This window comes from Gopherus flavomarginatus, chromosome 23 (genome assembly GCF_025201925.1).
Source record: "Gopherus flavomarginatus isolate rGopFla2 chromosome 23, rGopFla2.mat.asm, whole genome shotgun sequence".
Lineage (NCBI taxonomy): Eukaryota > Metazoa > Chordata > Testudines > Testudinidae > Gopherus > Gopherus flavomarginatus.
This window is the reverse complement of record NC_066639.1, coordinates 13,644,910-13,661,231: the sequence shown is the minus strand read 5'-3', so window position 1 is coordinate 13,661,231 and position 16,322 is coordinate 13,644,910. Positions and strand designations below refer to the sequence as shown.

At 46.7% G+C, this 16,322-nt stretch overlaps 3 protein-coding genes across 3 annotated transcripts in view; 1 reads left to right on the top strand and 2 right to left on the bottom strand.

The window, feature by feature from the left end:
- Positions 1-16,322, bottom strand: part of LOC127039327 (zinc finger protein 420-like) — a 645,607-nt gene that overhangs the window by 174,686 nt on the left and 454,599 nt on the right. The gene's annotated exons all lie outside the window — the stretch shown is intronic.
- The window catches only part of LOC127039329 (zinc finger protein 665-like), a 370,491-nt gene that overhangs the window by 12,420 nt on the left and 341,749 nt on the right, over positions 1-16,322 (top strand). The window contains exons 2-5 of the mRNA XM_050932737.1: positions 6,277-6,359; positions 9,843-9,969; positions 12,469-12,585; positions 12,934-13,860. Of these exons, the coding sequence (XP_050788694.1) occupies positions 6,345-6,359; positions 9,843-9,969; positions 12,469-12,585; positions 12,934-13,860 (1,186 nt within the window). The 5' untranslated portion in view covers positions 6,277-6,344. The remainder of the gene's footprint in view (positions 1-6,276; positions 6,360-9,842; positions 9,970-12,468; positions 12,586-12,933; positions 13,861-16,322) is intronic.
- LOC127039362 (gastrula zinc finger protein XlCGF57.1-like) overlaps positions 1-16,322 on the bottom strand; it is a 261,180-nt gene that overhangs the window by 78,904 nt on the left and 165,954 nt on the right. The window lies entirely within an intron of this gene.

The window sequence follows — 16,322 nt, the reverse complement described above, 5'->3', positions numbered from 1 at the left end:
ACACTGGTGGTGATTTCTTCCTAGAACTTTAGAATGAACAGATTAATAAAACACATGCACCTTTACATATACTACTAATTATGTAAAACTACAAGATTTTTTACATTTCAAGGACAATTTTTAACCAGTTGATTCTGGGAAACTCACGGGAGAGTGCATCAGCTACTTTGTTTGAAGCTCCTGAAATGTGTTGAATTTCAAAATCAAAATCTTGGAGAGCTAAACTCCATCGAAGCAGTTTTTTGTTGTTTCCTTTGTCAGTATGAAGCCATTTATAACGCAGCAGGGTCGGTTTGTAGCTGGAAGCGCCGTCCCCAAACGTATGGGCATAGCTTTTCCAGAGCATACACAATAGCATAGCATTCTTTTTTACTGATTGACCAGTGGCTTTCCCTTTCAGACTGTTTCTTGCTGAGAAACATGACAGGATGGAAGTTTTGATCTGGTCCTTCCTGCATTAAAACTGCTCCTACACCACTCTCAGATGCATCTGTGGTTACCAGGAATGGTTTATCAAAGTCTGGGGCCCTTAGCACAGGGTCAGACATGAGTGTTGTCTTAAGCCGAGTAAAAGCCTTCTGACACTCATCAGTCCACTTAACTGCATTTGGCTGGGTCTTTTTGGTGAGGTCTGTTAGTGGGGAAGTGATTTGGCTGTAGTGTGGTACAAATCGTCTAATATTCGGCCAAGCCTCAGAAGGATTGGACCTATTTCTTTGACTTTGGGACAGGCCACTTTTGGATAGCATCCACCTTGGCCTGTAGGGGAGTTGTTCCTTGACCCACTTGGTGTTCAAAGTAAGTCGCTCTGTTTTGGCCTATTTGACACTTTTTAGCCTTAACAGTTAGTCCTGCCTGCCTGATGCACTCGAACACTTTTCCCAATGTTCCAGGTGTTCTGCCCATGAATCAGAAAAAATGGCCACATCATCGAGGTAGGCAACTGCAGATTCTACCAACCCTGCTAGGAGACCATCTACAAGTCTTTGGAAGGTGGTGGGTGCATTTCGCAGCCCGAAGGGAAGCACATTAAATTCATACACCCCTGCATGGGTGATGAAGGCTGACCTTTCTTTGGCGGGTTTATTTAGCGGTACTTGCCAGTACCCCTTGGTTAAGTCTATTGTAGAGATGAACTGGGCATGTCCCAATTTCTCCAATAGCTCATCGGTGCCTGGCATTGGATAGTTGTCGGGACAAGTTACAACATTTAGTTTACAGTAGTCCACACAAAAGCGTATTTCCCCATCTGGTTTGGGAACTAGAACCACTGGAGATGTCCATGCACTGTTAGAGGGGTGGATTATACCCATCTGTAGTATGTTTTGGATCTCCCGTTCTATAGCAGCTTGGGCATGAGGAGACACCCGGTAGGGTGGGATTCTAATTGGGTGGACAATACCTGTGTCAATGGAGTGGTATGCCCGTTCGGTCCGTCCTGGGGTGGCTGAGAACATTGGGGCGAAGCTAGTGCACAGCTCCTTGATCTGTTGCCGCTGCAGACGTTCCAGGGCTGTGGAGAGGTTCACTTCTTCCACGCCACCGTCACTTTTTCCTTCGTAGTACACACCTTCAGGCCACTCAGCGTCATCTCCTTCCTGGACTGTAAACAGACAAACCTTTTAAGTCTTTGGAATAAAAGGGCTTGAGAGAATTAACATGGTACACTTTAGGCTTTTGGGTTGAGGTGGGAAATGCTGTGAGATAGTTAACAGCTCCTAGGCGCTCTTGGACCGTGAATGGCCCTTCCCATGACGCTTTCATTTTATGGGCCTGTTGTGCCTTTAAGACCATAACCTGGTTCCCTACTTTGAAGGAACGCTCTTTGGTATGTTTATTATACCAGGCCTTTTGCTTTTTCTGAGCATTTTTTAGATTTTCTTTAACAAGGGCTAAAGAGTGTCAGAGAGTGTTTTGTAGGCTGCTTACAAAGTCCAGAGTGTTAGTTCCTGAAGAAGGCGTAAACCCCTCCCATTGCTGCTTCACCAGCTGTAATGGCTCCTTAACCTTGTGGCCATACACAAGCTCAAATGGTGAAAACCCAAAACTGGGATGTGGTACAGCCCTGTAGGCAAAAAGCAACTGCTGCAACACTAGATCCCAATCATTGGAGTGTTTATTTATGAATTCACGTATTATGGCCCCCAAAGTTCCATTAAACCTCTCCACCAGGCCATTGGTTTGATGGTGGTAAGGGGTGGCAACCAAGTGATTTACCCCATGAGCTTCCCACAGATTTTTTTTTGGTCTTTGCCAGGAAATTAGTTCCCAAATCTGTAAGGATGTCGGAGGGCCAACCTACCCTGGCAAAAATGTCTGCTAAGGCCTGGCACACAGTTTTAGCCCTGGTGTTGCTTAGAGCTACTGCTTCCGACCATCGGTTAGCAAAATCCATGAAAGTCAGTATGTACTGCTTTCCTCTGGGGGTCTTTTTTGGGAAAGGACCCAGAATATCCACAGCTGCTTGCTGAAATGGGACCTTAATTATGGGGAGTGGCTGGAGAGGGACTTTGACCTGGTCTTGAGGCTTTCCCACTTTTTGGCACACCTTACAAGACTGGACATAGTTAGCAACGTCCTTGCCCATTCCCTCCCAGCGGAAGGATTTCCCCAACCTGTCCTTGGTTTTGTTCACCCCAGAATGGCCACTGGGATGATCATGGGCTAAGCTTAAAAGCTTTACCCGGTACTTAGTTGGAACTACCAACTGTTTTTGAGGATGCCAGTTCTTTTGGTGTTCACCAGAAAGAGTTTTTTTGTATAAAAGTTCTTATTTTACAACAAACCGGGATCAGTTAGAAGAGCTGAGAGGCGGTGAGGTGCTTTGTGCCGCCGTTCAAGCTTTTTGAAGGCTGTCATCTGCTTCCTGCTCAGCCTGGTACTGTTCTCTTGAGGCTGGAGACACCAGTTCCTCCTTAGACTGTGGACTTGGGCTTGGTCCCTCTGGAAGCGATGTAGGTGATGGGGTTGTTTTTTGTTGATGGTGAACCGCTGTCCGCTGGTGCACTAGGTGGTATTTCAGGCTCTGGCTGAGCTTCTTGGGTAGGGTTGTCTGCTGCTTCTGCCCGTTCAGGCCTGCTGGTGCCCTCTGGCGTTGGAGTGGTAGATGAGTTTGCAAGCACTGGCGTCAGTGCTGGCAACGGTTCTGGTGCTGGTTGCTTTTCCAGTTCCGGTTCTGGGACTGGATGCACTAAGGTTGTTGCAGTCGTTGGCAGGGGGTCCGATTCCACCACCTCTGTTTGGGTCTCTTGTGGACAGCTCAGGAACAGGGATGGGTGTGGAAGCTTGCCTGACTTGGCTGTGTATGACCATCCCCACCCTCTTGGCCAGCTTCACCTGGTTGGCCAAGTCTTTCCCCAGTAGCATGGGGATGGGATAATTGTCATAGACTGCAAAAGTCCACATTCCTGACCAGCCCTTGTACTGGACAGGCAATTCAGCTGTAGGCAAGTTTACCGATTTTGACATGAATGGGTGAATTGTCACTTGGGCCTCTGGGTTGATGAATTTGGGGTCCACGAAGGATTGGTGGATAGCTGACACTTGTGCCCCGGTGTCTCTTCATGCGATAACCTTTTTTCCGCCCACTTTTAAGGTTTCCCTTCGCTCCGAGGGTATTTGAGAGGCATCTGGGCCTGGGGATCTTTGGTGTGATGGTGGTGTAATGAACTGTACTCGGTTGGGGTTTTTGGGGCAGTGGGCCTTTATATGTCCCAGTTTATTACATTTAAAACATCTCCTAGCTGACTGGTCACTGGGCTGAGGTGGGTTGCTGGAGACTGGTGAGGTGGGACAATAGGGTGTCTGGGGCTTTCCTTGGGTTGGAGGTGGGGTCTTGGGTTGTCCCCAGTGATAGGGTTTATTTTTGGTTTGCACTCTCTGATATTCGCTCCCCTTGCTAGTAGGTTTTTTTTTTTTTTTGCCACTTTCACCTATTTGGCTTCAATTTTCTCCGCCTTGGTTTCCCATCTAGGATGTACCTTTTTATTTTCTTAGGAACACCCTTTAAGAACTGCTCCATTTGCATTAGGAGGGACAGCTTTTTCAGAGAGTTAACACTTGCTTCTGATATTCAGGCATTCCAATTTTTTTTAATGTGGTAGGCGTGTCGGGTAAATGACAGATCTGGTTTTCACCATAGGGCTCTGAACCGCCGACAGGCACGTTCAGGTGTTAGCCCCATTCTGATTTTGGCCTTGGTTTGCAAAAGATTACAATCATTCATGTGTTCCTTAGGCATTTCAACCGCCACCTCTGCTAAGGGTCCACTGAGCTGTGGCCTCAGCTCTATCATGTACTGGTCTATAGGGATGCTGTACCTGTGGCAGGTCCTTTCAAAATTTTCTAAGAAGGCCTCAGTATCATCACCTGCCTTGTAGGTGGGGAATTTCTTGGGATGGGGACCGGTACCTGGAGAAGGGTTGTTAGGGTTGGCTGTTCCATCCTGCTTAGCCTTTGCTAATTCCAGGGCCTGCTGGTGGGCCTCCCTCTGGAGCTCGAACGCCCTCCGGTGGTCAGCCTCTTTGGCTTTTTCTTCTCTTTCTCTTTCTCTTTTTTTATCTCTATAGCTCTTTTGTGGGCCGCTTCTTTCCTGGCTATTTCTGCATTAATTAGTTCTATCTGTCTCTTATGTTCGTTGTCTTTCTCTGTTGCTTCTAGCCTAGCCATTTCTAGTTTGTTAGTTGCTCCACTGGTACTCATTTTTCTGCTTTCTTGTGCTGGCCACAACTCCTGCAGCTCACTGACTCAGGCTGCTTGGCTAACAGAGATTTTCTAACTAGCTATACCCGAGAGGTAGGTAGAAAGAAAACATTTCAGCTTGTGAATTCCTTTTTGCTGTCTGTTTGCTCACAGCTTGAAGCTTCCTCTTAACAAAGACCCTGGTTAAAAAAACTTAACACCTCTGCCCTCAGGCTGCTTTCCAAGCAGCTAGAAAGGAGAGAGAAAAAAACTCACCGACTTTTGATTCTTAAAAACAATCCCCTCAGACTGCTTTCCGAGCAGCTAGAAAGGAGAGAAAAAAAACTCACTGGCTTTTGGTTCTTCAACAGAATCCCACCTCTGCCACCAAGTCAAGGTTTTTCCCCCACTCTGAACTTTAGGGTACAGATGGTGGGGACCTGCATGGATCCTTCTAAGCTTGATTTCTAGCTTAGATCTGGTACGCTGCCACCAGCCAGAAGTTCTGTGTCTGGCACACCTTCTGTCCCCCCAAAACCTTCCCCTCCCTGGGCAGCCTTGAGAGGCTTCACACAGATCCAAACTCCTTGGATCTTAAAACAAGGAGGAATTAACCCTTCCCTCCTCCTTTCCCCCCAACAATCCCTGGTGAGTTCAGATTCCAATCTCCTTGGATCTGAAAACAAGGAAAAAGATCAATCAGGTTCTTAAAAAAGAAAGCTTTTAATTAAAAAAAGAAAAGGTAAAAATTATCTCTGTAAAATCAGGATGGAAAATGCTTTACAGGGGATTCAGATTCATACAGACTAGAGGGACCTCTCCCCCCCCCCCCCAGCCTTAGATTCAGAGTTACAGCAGACAGAGGTAAAAATCCTTCCAGCAAAAAAGAAGCATTCACAAGTTGAAAAAAACAAACATAAGACTTAATCCGCCTTGCCTGGCTATACTGACAATTTTGAAACATGAAAGACTGATTCAGAAAGATTTGGAGAGCCTGGATGGACGTCTGGTCCCTCTTTGTCCAAAGAGCGAACAACAACAACAACAAAGAGCACAAACAAAGACTTCCCTCCACCGAGATTTGAAAGTATCTTGTCCCCCTATTGGTCCTCTGGCCAGGTGTCAGCCAGGTTTACTGAGCTTCTTAATCCTTTACAGGTAAAAGAGACTTTAACCCTTAACTATCTGTTTATGACAGTGCAACTGATTGTTCCTTTCTAAGCAGTGTACTTTGCATTTGTCCTTATTGAATTTCATCCTATTTTCTTCAGACCGTTTCTCCAGTTTGTCCAGATGATTCTGAATTTCAGTTCTATCCTCCAAAGTACTTGCAACCCCTCCCAGCTTGGTATCGCCCGCAAACTTGATAAGTGTAACAGAGAAATTCTGCTGCTGGGAGGGTTTCACCATGTGTCAGGGGGTTACACCCTGGTAGGAGGGGACTAGGCCTGTGCTGGGATAAGGTCACTCTGTGCTTCCCAGTGTGGCAGAACCTAGAATGTCCATGACCAGGGAACAATGCTGAGGGGAATCAACATGTGGAAAGGAGAGAAACCCTGTCTGAATTCTCTCACATTGCCCTTCTCACCCTGGCAGGCTACAGAATAACGTCCACGTTTTGCTCCAGATCATCCCATCCTCCCAGGGGGAAGGAAACGGCTGCAATGGAGCTGGCTCAGGTAAGGGATTCTCAGGGAGCTGGTGGTGGGTTCTGCTTGGAGGGAGAGAAGCAGTAAATGTGTAGGAGGGTGGGAGCCAGTGATGAGCTGCCAAAATATTAATAACAGGTTCCCTCCTCCTCACCTCACGAGGGGGTCGTGCCCCATCCAACCCCCCATGATCCTTGACACCCCCCCCGGGGACCCCTGACCCATCCCCCCCCTTCCCTGTCCCCTGACTGCCCCCTGCTGCCCCATCAAACCCCTCCTCTCATTCTTGATGCCCCCTCGGAACCCCTGCCCCATCCAACCACCCCTTCTCTCTGTCCCTGACTGCCCCCCACCACCTCATCCAACCCCTACTCCTTCCTAACTGCCCCCTCCGGGACCCTTGCCCCCATTCAATTCCCTTGTTCCCTGCCCTCTAACCGCCCCGACCCTTATCCATCCCCCTACAACCCACCAAACACCTGCTCCCAGCCCCCTCACCACACTACCTGGGGCCAGGACTGGGTCCGCTCTGCCAGGACCACGACTGGCGCCGCAAGATCTGACTCCCCAGACCGGACTGGTGCTGCGGGGCCCGAGCTGGGCCAGGTCGGAGCCGCTCAGCCGGGACCAGTCTCAGCCAGGAATGCTTAGCCGGGACCCGGCTGGGGCGCACAGGTGGAGCCGGACTGAGCCGCGCGCGCCAGCTCTCCCCCCTCCCGACCCGGCTTACCTGCCTGCTGCTTGTTTCAGGCTTCCCGCGAACATCTGATTCACGGGAAGCAGGGGAGGGGGAGGAGAAGGAGGGCAGAGCATTCAGAGGAGAGGAGGAGGTGAGCTGGGGCCAGGGGCCGGGTGGACAGCTGCCCGAGCCTTTGTTAAATTTAAAAGCTCTTTTAGAACTGGTTGTCCTGGAACAACCGGTTCTAAAAAGGCTTCTAAATTTAACAGCCGGTTCATGCGAACCAGCTGGAGCTCACCACTGGTGGGAGCTGCTAGAGGTGGTGGGAGGCAGGAAATATCTTGGGTGGAGAAAGGGAGGGGACAGGATGTGACAAACCTGCTGAGACTTGTGTGCTCTAGGGTATGATGGGTTGTCACCCCGGGGTGCAGTCTGGGGGGCTTCTGGGAACCGCTGTGCCCTCTAACCCTCAAGCTGGGCTGGCCCTTCTCACACTGCTTTGCTGGAGATTCAGCCAGCCTCTCCAGGGCCTGTTATCACCCAACACGACAGCAGGTGCCGCCATGCAGCCAACTAAGCTACCTGAGTGCTTTACCTAAGCCACACAAGGAGAGAGAAAAGACAAACAGCCAATTTCCCAGCGATAAGTGTTAGCAAACAGATCAAAGCAGATTACTTATCAAATAACCAAAAACTCAAACCAAGCCTAACATACTAGATGGATAGAATTTGAATTAGCAATTTCTCATCCTGACTGATGCTAGAAGCAGTCCACCAAGTTTCCATACACAAGCTAGAAATCCCTTTACCCTGGGACCAACATTTCCCCCAGTTCAGTCTTTGTTCCTCAGGTGTTTCCAGGAGTTCTCTTGTGCGGGGAATGAGGCCAAGAGATGATGTCACACCCCATCTTATGTAGCTTTTCCATATGGCAGGAACCCTTTGTTCGAAACTAAGTTCCCAGTCCAGGTTGTGTAAAAATACAGGTACCAAAATGAAGTTCATTGTCATGTGGTCTGGTCACATGCCCTAGAGTGCCCTGCTGAGTCATTGTAGCCATGACTCATAGGCTGGCTGAAACGTTCACAGGAGGGCAAAGCTCTTCCACAGTCCATTCTCTTTGCTGATGAGCCATCAGCACTGTCTGGCTTCTTCATTGTACCTGAAAGGCTCGTTGTGGCAGATACCCAGAGTAAGCGCATTTGAAAGACAGATACAGAGTCAATATCCATAACTTCAGATACAAGCATGATCTGTGCACACAGGTAGGATAATCATATTCAGCAAATCAAACTTTTCCAGTGACACTGCACGTGACTCATTTTGTACAAAATGCCTCATGTCCTAATCATATTATAATCCTGCCACTATGTTGAATATAGGCTGTAGTGTCAGATAGGTCCTGATTTCAAGGCACAGGTGTTGGGAATGAAACTTCCCCTCTTTGTGGAACAGGAAATAACCCTCCAGCCAGGGCTGGGACAACTTCCCAGACTCCCAGTGCTGAAAACTGAACCTACTGACACTTCATTAGTTACCCCCACCCCCAGTCTTTGTGGCAACTGCAAACTTTATCGGTGATGATTTTATATTCTCTTCCAGGTCATTGATAAGAATGTTAAATAGCACAGGGCCAAGATCCAATCCTTGCGGGAACACGCTAGAAAGAAATCCACTCGACCATGGTTCCCTATTTAAAATCCCAGTTTTTAATCCATTTAAAGTATGCCATGTGTATTTTGTATCTGTCTAGTCAAAATATTGTGCTGAACCAACTCATATGCCTACAGATATTACATCAGTACTATTAGCTGCAACCAAACTTTTGATCTCATCCAATAAGGATATCCAGTTAGTTTGATAGGATCTATTGTGTCTAAACCTTTTTAATAGGTACTAATTATATTACCCTCCTTTCTTTATTAATGAAATCCAGTATCGGCTGCTCCATTCTCTTGCCCAGTATCGATTTCAGACTGACACACTTGTAATTAGCTCCTTCATCTCTGTTATACTTTTTAAATATTGGCACAGCATTAGCTTTATTCCACTCTCCTGGAATTTCTCAAGTGTTCCAAGTCCTAATTAAAATCAACATTAACAGTCCACCACGTTCCTCCAGCAGATCTTTCAAAACTCTAGTTATCTGGACCCACTGATTTAAACATATCTAACTTTAATAGCTGCTGTTTAACGTCCTCGTGAGTTACTTTTGGAATGGAAAGACTGTCAGCGTCAACATCTTATGATATGAGTTACATCATCTGTTTTTCTCCACATGCAGGAGAGAAATATTTATTGAACACTTTTACCTCTTCTGCATGATAGTTGATAATTCTGCCTTTTCCATCTAGTAATTTACCACTGCCATTGTTAGGATTAATTTTGTGCTTTTAACAACTTCCTTCTTATTTTCCTTGGTTGATCACTGATTTCTGATAGCTTCCCTTGTCAACTTTCTACAATTCTGACCTTCGAACTTCTATTCTTTACTTTTGACTTCCCCTTTATTCCATATATTTTATTTGGAGAGTGTTGGCATTCCTACCAGGGAGCCATCAGCAGGGTCCAGAGACAGCCCCATCTCCTATATTAAGCTCTGGCTAGTAGGTATGTGATAAATGTGAAGACCCTACCTCCGTTTGTCAGCTGGGAGACACAAAGGTTCTCTCTTTCCACCCTCTGATGCCACCTGGCTGCTCTGAGCAAGGTGGGGTCGGACTCTGTTAACATGTCCCTCCTGGAGCTTCCATTTACCTGGCGCTGCTGTGGCATGAATAGTGGGGTTGTGAGTGGGGCAGCAGGTACTGAGTGTTGGACTCTTTCTCTTTTAGGGGCCGGTGACCTTCGAGGAGGTGGCTGTGTATTTCACTAGAGAGGAATGGGCTCTTCTGGACCCTGTTCAGAGAGCCCTGTACAGGGATGTCATGCAGGAGAACTATGAGACGGTGACCTCGCTGGGTAAGGAGTCCTGTCCCCTGGGTTATTAGAAGCTGTGGGGTCTCTAAAGAACCTGAGCAGTAATAACTTTATTCATCATCCAAGTTTTGACAATTTTCTTTGTCCCTCTTTTTTTCCTTATCTCCCATAGACTAGCAGGCAGCAGGGAGGGAGGAGGTAATGAGAGATGAGGAGGGAACAGAGGAAGCTCCCAAGATGCCAGGAGATGGTGCCAGCTGCGTGTAATGGGAAAAGAGGAGGGGAGTGTGGAGGAAGCACCCAGGAAGTGAGCTGAGTGGGTCAGTGGGAGGAAGGAGAGCTTTGGGGATCTAGAGCTGTTGGGGGATCCCAGACCTTTAACCCTGAATCCCTACCCAAACCTCAGGTAAATCCCTGACTTCAGCATAACCACCCTCACAAAGCCTCAACTTAATATAAGGCCCTGAACTGTAGCAAGCTTAGGCTACGTTTACTAAATCGTATCACTAAATCGACCACAGCTAGATCGATCTCTGAACGTCAATCCTGGCTGTAGTGTCGACCTGCCCTTAATAACCCATTTCTTTATGTTCACCTCCTTGCCCCTCCACACATGTTCCAAGCTAATAAGCAATACTCTGATCATGACGTCTTACCTCTAGCGAGTATAAAATTGCCCACAAGACGTGAGACTAGGTCATAGATCATAAAATCAGGTCGGGGTCAAGAAGAGTGAGAGTTTGGAGAGAGTTTTGTCCCCCCTCTCCCCATCTGCAGCAGCCACAAACTGTCTTCCCTCCAGGCTCCTTGGATCTTTGAGCCTGTCCCTCCTGAGGTTGCGTAGCCCAGTTCTTGTTTCTTACATTCTCCTTTTCCGGAAAAATTAGAGGCTGTTGCTCCTGAATGTTAGCGTTTAATTCCCCAGCCTTCTCCTCACAGTGGGAGTTTAATTCTCCTTCCCATTGGACCTGAGTTACTAGATTTCCTAATGCCCCAAAATGTGCTTTTGCAATGTCACAGTTCTGGGGTAGATAAGACTTTGACCTGCCTCCATGGTCTGCTCATGGAATGGCCCTTCAGGTATCAGGCCTCTAGCCAGCCCCTCTCTATGGGTAGGGACCCACATGCCTCTCCTTTTTGACCACTGTGTGAGAATTGCAGCTTGTCCTCCACTGTGTTTGCGGGACTAACGTCCAGTTCCTGTGCTTTGCTTTCTCTCCAGGGGCTGTGAGCAGTGTGTCTGAGATAGAGTTGGGACTTTTGGTGATACTTGTATGATGCCAATACACACCTCATTTCCTGCTGTGATTGGTGTTGCTATGATTATAAGAGCAGGAGACGTGAGATGTTTTGTCACATAACTGTCATGGGGTGATATGAATGGGTCATTAAGGACTGGCTGGGAGTAACCTACATCAATGGAATACCTGACAGAGACAAGAGAATGACTGTCACCCAGGGCTGCCCAGAGGATTCAGGGGGCTTGGGGTCTTCGGCGGCGTGTCGTCCTTATCCGCTCTTACACCGCAGAGCATTTTCCCTGTGTCCCCGTTCCCTGTTCCTATTCCCCCTCCTGTTTGACTCAGTTTATATAGTAATATTCTCAGCTATACCTTTGCTTAACTGATCATTGTACTGAAATTTATTAACCCAATCCTAACTCATTGAAACATAATTCTCTAACCAATTGTATCCCACTACCCTAATTAACGTACACCTAGCAAAATTAATTATACAGCAGACAAAAACAATTAGAGAACCAGACTGATTAACATTGTAAAAGTGGCCATAAAGATAAAACAGTACAAAAATGAGGGTTTCACAACCACAAGCATTGAGAAGTGATTTCTTGCCAGACAGACTGCTATTAAACTAAGTTTTCTTTAACCATCTTAAGATCTGTTTCTTTATCTGGTGATGATGGGCACTATCAGGACAGGATCATCTTCCTAACAGCCCAGTAGCACCTTATTTCAGTGTGACTGGTTTGGGATGTGAGAATGTGACCCTTTGCTTCACAGCTTATGGTTGCCCCTGCTGCTTAGCCAAAGGTCTTAGCCTAAGAACATGGCCTGAGACTGTCACAGTAAGAGAAGGCCCTTACAAATACAGACAGTGATTTTGATTCTTTGTTTTCATACTCCTGTAAGTAGCTAAGTGATAAAAATACACTTAAGTTCTTAAACTATAGGCTTTACAGGCAGGCCTGAATAACTCTATTCTAACAGTGGGTTCTGTCCCTTCCCCCATTCTGTGTCTGTCTTGTGTATTTAGATTGTAAATTCTTCAGGGCATGGGCCCTCTACTATTCTGTGTTTGTACTTGTCCTCGCACAATGGGGACCCACTGTTAGTTGCTCCTTAGCACTAAGGTAATGAATATGATTTATAATCATAATAACTCTCCTGCCACTTTGAGCCAAGGAAGCTGGCTTTGGGATGTTACTGCTTAAAAATGAGCTGGGGGTTAAAACCATGGACTGTTCTTTGTGACAAGTATCCCACAAATTCCACTGACCTCCCTGGTTTTCTTTGCCTGCAGTAGGGTCTCCAGTTTCCAAACCTGATGTGATCTCACAGCTGGAACGAGGGGAAGAGCCGTGGGTCCCAGACCTCCAGGGTTCTGAGAAAGAAGTGCTTCCAAGAGCTGCCTGCACAGGTGAGGACTTGGTTAAACCAACTCAACAACTGTGTGGGAATTCAGGAAACATTTGGGATAACCTACAAAGGCCCTGTGAGCTCTCCAAGTTCAGGATTGTTCCCTGCAGATGTGACTCATGGCTTCCCTCCTATTCTGATTGACAAATGGCAGCAGGTCGCTCCCCGATTTCACTTTCCCCTGAGTGTTCTCATGAGATGCAGATCAAAACTGATCCCTTCCTCTCTCCTCTGGGGAAGGTTTTGGGGAAAATCAGCTCCTGATTGTGTGGGAGAGATCAAACCTATTTTGGATTGTTCATCCCTTTTTCCATTCCTCTCTCTGAGATTTTCTTTCTTTCCGGTGCAGGTAGTGATCTATGCCTGGATTTTCTCTGTCTCCCATCAGGTGATGGGATAGTGAATGAGAATGAGGAGGAGAATCCCCATCAGGAAGATGCTGAGCAAGGAGAACCACATGGAACTTTATCAGGAAGATCCAAAGGGAATGTTTCTGGGATTTGTGCACTCCCAGAAAAAACGAAAGCCTGTGAGACTCAGGGGAGGCCAGAGGGAAACTTTAGTAGCCACTCAGACCTTAAAACAAGCGATAGAATCAACTTGCAAGAGAGACGCTACACATGCCATGAGTGTGGAAAAAGCTTCAAGCGAAGCTCACACCTTATCACACATCAGAGAATCCACACAGGTGAGAAACCGTATTTATGCTCTGAGTGTGGGAAATGCTTCATTGATAGTTCAGCCCTCATCTCACATCAGCGAATCCACACAGGAGAAGCACCCTACACATGCTCAGAGTGCGGGAAAATCTTTAGTCGGAGCTCTACCCTGAACACACATCTTAGAATCCACGCAGGAGAAGCGCCCCACACATGCTCAGCGTGTGGGAAAATCTTTGGTTGGAGCTCTACCTTGAACACACATCGTAGAATCCACACAGGAGAGAAGCCCTACACATGCGCCAAGTGTGGGAAAAGCTTTAGTCAGAGCTCAAACCTTTTCAGACATAGAAAAATCCACATGGGTGAGAAGCCCTACACATGCTCTGAGTGCGGGAAAAGTTTCAATCAGCGCTCACACCTTATCTCACATCGTAGAATCCACACAGGAGAGACGCCTTACACATGCACTGAGTGCGGGAAAAGCTTCAATCACCGCTCCACCCTTATCACACATCGAAGAATCCACACAGGAGAAAGGCCGTACACATGCTCTGAGTGTGGGAAAATGTTTAATCAGAGCTCAAACCTTATCAGACATCGGATAATCCACATAGGTGAGAAACCTTGTGGATGCTCTGAGTGTGGGAAATGTTTCTTTAATCATTCAGGCCTCATCTTACATCAGAGAATCCACTCAGGAGAGACACCGTACACGTTCTCTGAGTGTGGGAAAAGCTTCAGGCACAGCGCAAACATTGTCTGACATAGGAGTATCCACATTGGAGACAGTGTGGGAAAAGCTCGGAGTGTGGGAAAAGCTTCAATCAGCGCTCAAGCCTCATTAGACATCAGAAAATCCACATGAGAGAATTGTAATAAATCCCTTGACTTGGGTTGGCCAAAGTGATTTTTTTTTTTAAAAAAAAATTCATTTGCTAATTCCCACATAGTGATTTTTGCATCATCTTCACCATGGTCTCTCAGCTCCACCAGATAAGCTGCCTGCTTCTGCCTTTTGCAGCTCATCCTTCTTTGGGGTCAGTCCTATGATCTTTTCTATGAACTCTTTTCCTTTTGAGTCATAGGAGTGTGCGTCCCTCCAGCCAGGAATGTTTATCACCTCCAGGTGGGGGAGAGAGGTTTGATCCCAACAAGCTACACTGAGGCAAAATCTACCTGTGCCTTCCATCCACTAGGACTGTACATGGCGTTGGCTGCTCAAGTTAGTGATCTTAATGTAAAAAAGTTGTAGTGCAGATGCAGCCCAGGTGCAGTGGTTGGCATTAGCTTTCCCCTTGATCTGACCTAAACTCCATCACTTTTCCTAGTCTAAACAAACCCTGAGCATCACGGTTATCCTGTTCCCCCATTTCAAAGCCATTATTAGTCATCGAGTTCTCCCTTGGGGAACAAATTGTTTCCTTCCCAGTTGCTCTGATGTTGCTTCAGGTTGTGCTGGAGAGCAGATATTTTTATTATCATTTTCCACCCTTAAAATATATTGAACTATAACAAAGAACAGGAACAGGGCAGAGATAGGGAAAAAAGTCTTTTCACCCATTGTAACAACAGACGTAGTTAGGGTAAGTAAGAGGGAATCCCTTATTCCTCATCACTCTCCTCCTTCAATCCGTGCTAGAATCTAAGAATCCTTTTCTTTTCCCCAGTTCTGGGATGGGAGACTTCCAAAAGTGCTCCCTGTGCTATAGCACATGGCTAAGCTCGGAGAATAAACCCCAAGTATCCCCTGAGCTTTGCTTTTTCAATTCTGTATTTCTGATTACTTCAAGCCTGGGCATTGTGATTATTTACCAGTTTCTCTAGCACTGTTCCTACCACTTTTTCTGTAACATTTTTTGTTTTTTTTATGGGACAGGGTTGTTATTCCTTTGCCTAACCCGAACCTGGAAGGCCAGGGTGTCTTTATAGTCTGGCCCCTCCCCACAGACAAATCTGACAGGGTTGAACCTGCCAGGAGCAAACAAAAAGCCCCACCAGTCACACACACAAAGCAGACAGACACACACAAGACACAGAAGAAACTGAATTATTTGAGCTATCAACATTTCCAGTTTCCCACAGCATGTTAGTTCTGAAGGTTGTTTTAATTTGTTTATTTTCTTGGAACCAGAACTGGGGAAAGAGAACACTGGAGTCAGTGGAATTACAGCAGGAAGGGATAAGTCTCATGATTTGTCACTAACCAAAGGCTTTGTAAACAGAGCGATAATGTTACTGAATGGTCTGGCTAACCCTGCAGTTCGAAACAATCAGCTCTATGAGTGGTAAATTGACAGAAGCTCTGCTGCTGATCATGAAATAACAGCTGTTGAAAGGTAATGTGCTTCTATTTCAATGCCTCTGGAAGTACAGAAAACAATGATCTGTGTTAAAGGAAAGTTGCAATTTCTCAGAGCCCTGATTTCTGTTGTGTGTGTACAAGAAGGTTTGAATGTGTAGCAGGTAGCTTGGTAAAGCTTAGCTATTTTGTGTGTGTAACAGGCTCCTGCCCACCTCCAGCAGAGGTTTCAATCACATACTATGGCAACTTACCGAATGTCACACAAATTAGTCCATTCCTCCCCATAGTCAGTCTCTGACCGGAATGTTAGAATGAGGCAGAGAACTGGGAAAGTGTCACAGTAGGAATACATTAAAAAGTGGGATTAATCAGAGCTGGGATGCAGACAGAGCCTGTTCTACAGCTGGTGAAGTGCTAGGGACACACTCCCACTAGTGCTGGCTCTGAAATAATGGCAGAAGCAGATCGAAGAGAATGCGCTCATATGGGAGCTACGGGCAGCTGCCCTGTCAGTGCACCACTCACCTGGCAGGTGTTACACAAAACGCAGCACTTCCCCTCTGGAAGAGAAACACGTCTCCCCGCTGCCACCACTTCATTATATTGTCCATGAGGCTGTTTGTCCTGCAGGATTTTGATCTCTTCGGGTGGTCCATGGTGATTCATAAAAGAGCCAATAGGGGAGCAGGACTCATCCCAATGGAAATCTCTTCACTTCTTTCTCAGTGTTACCTTCTTAGCCCTGGCTTTGGAGATGACATTAGCCTTATCCCG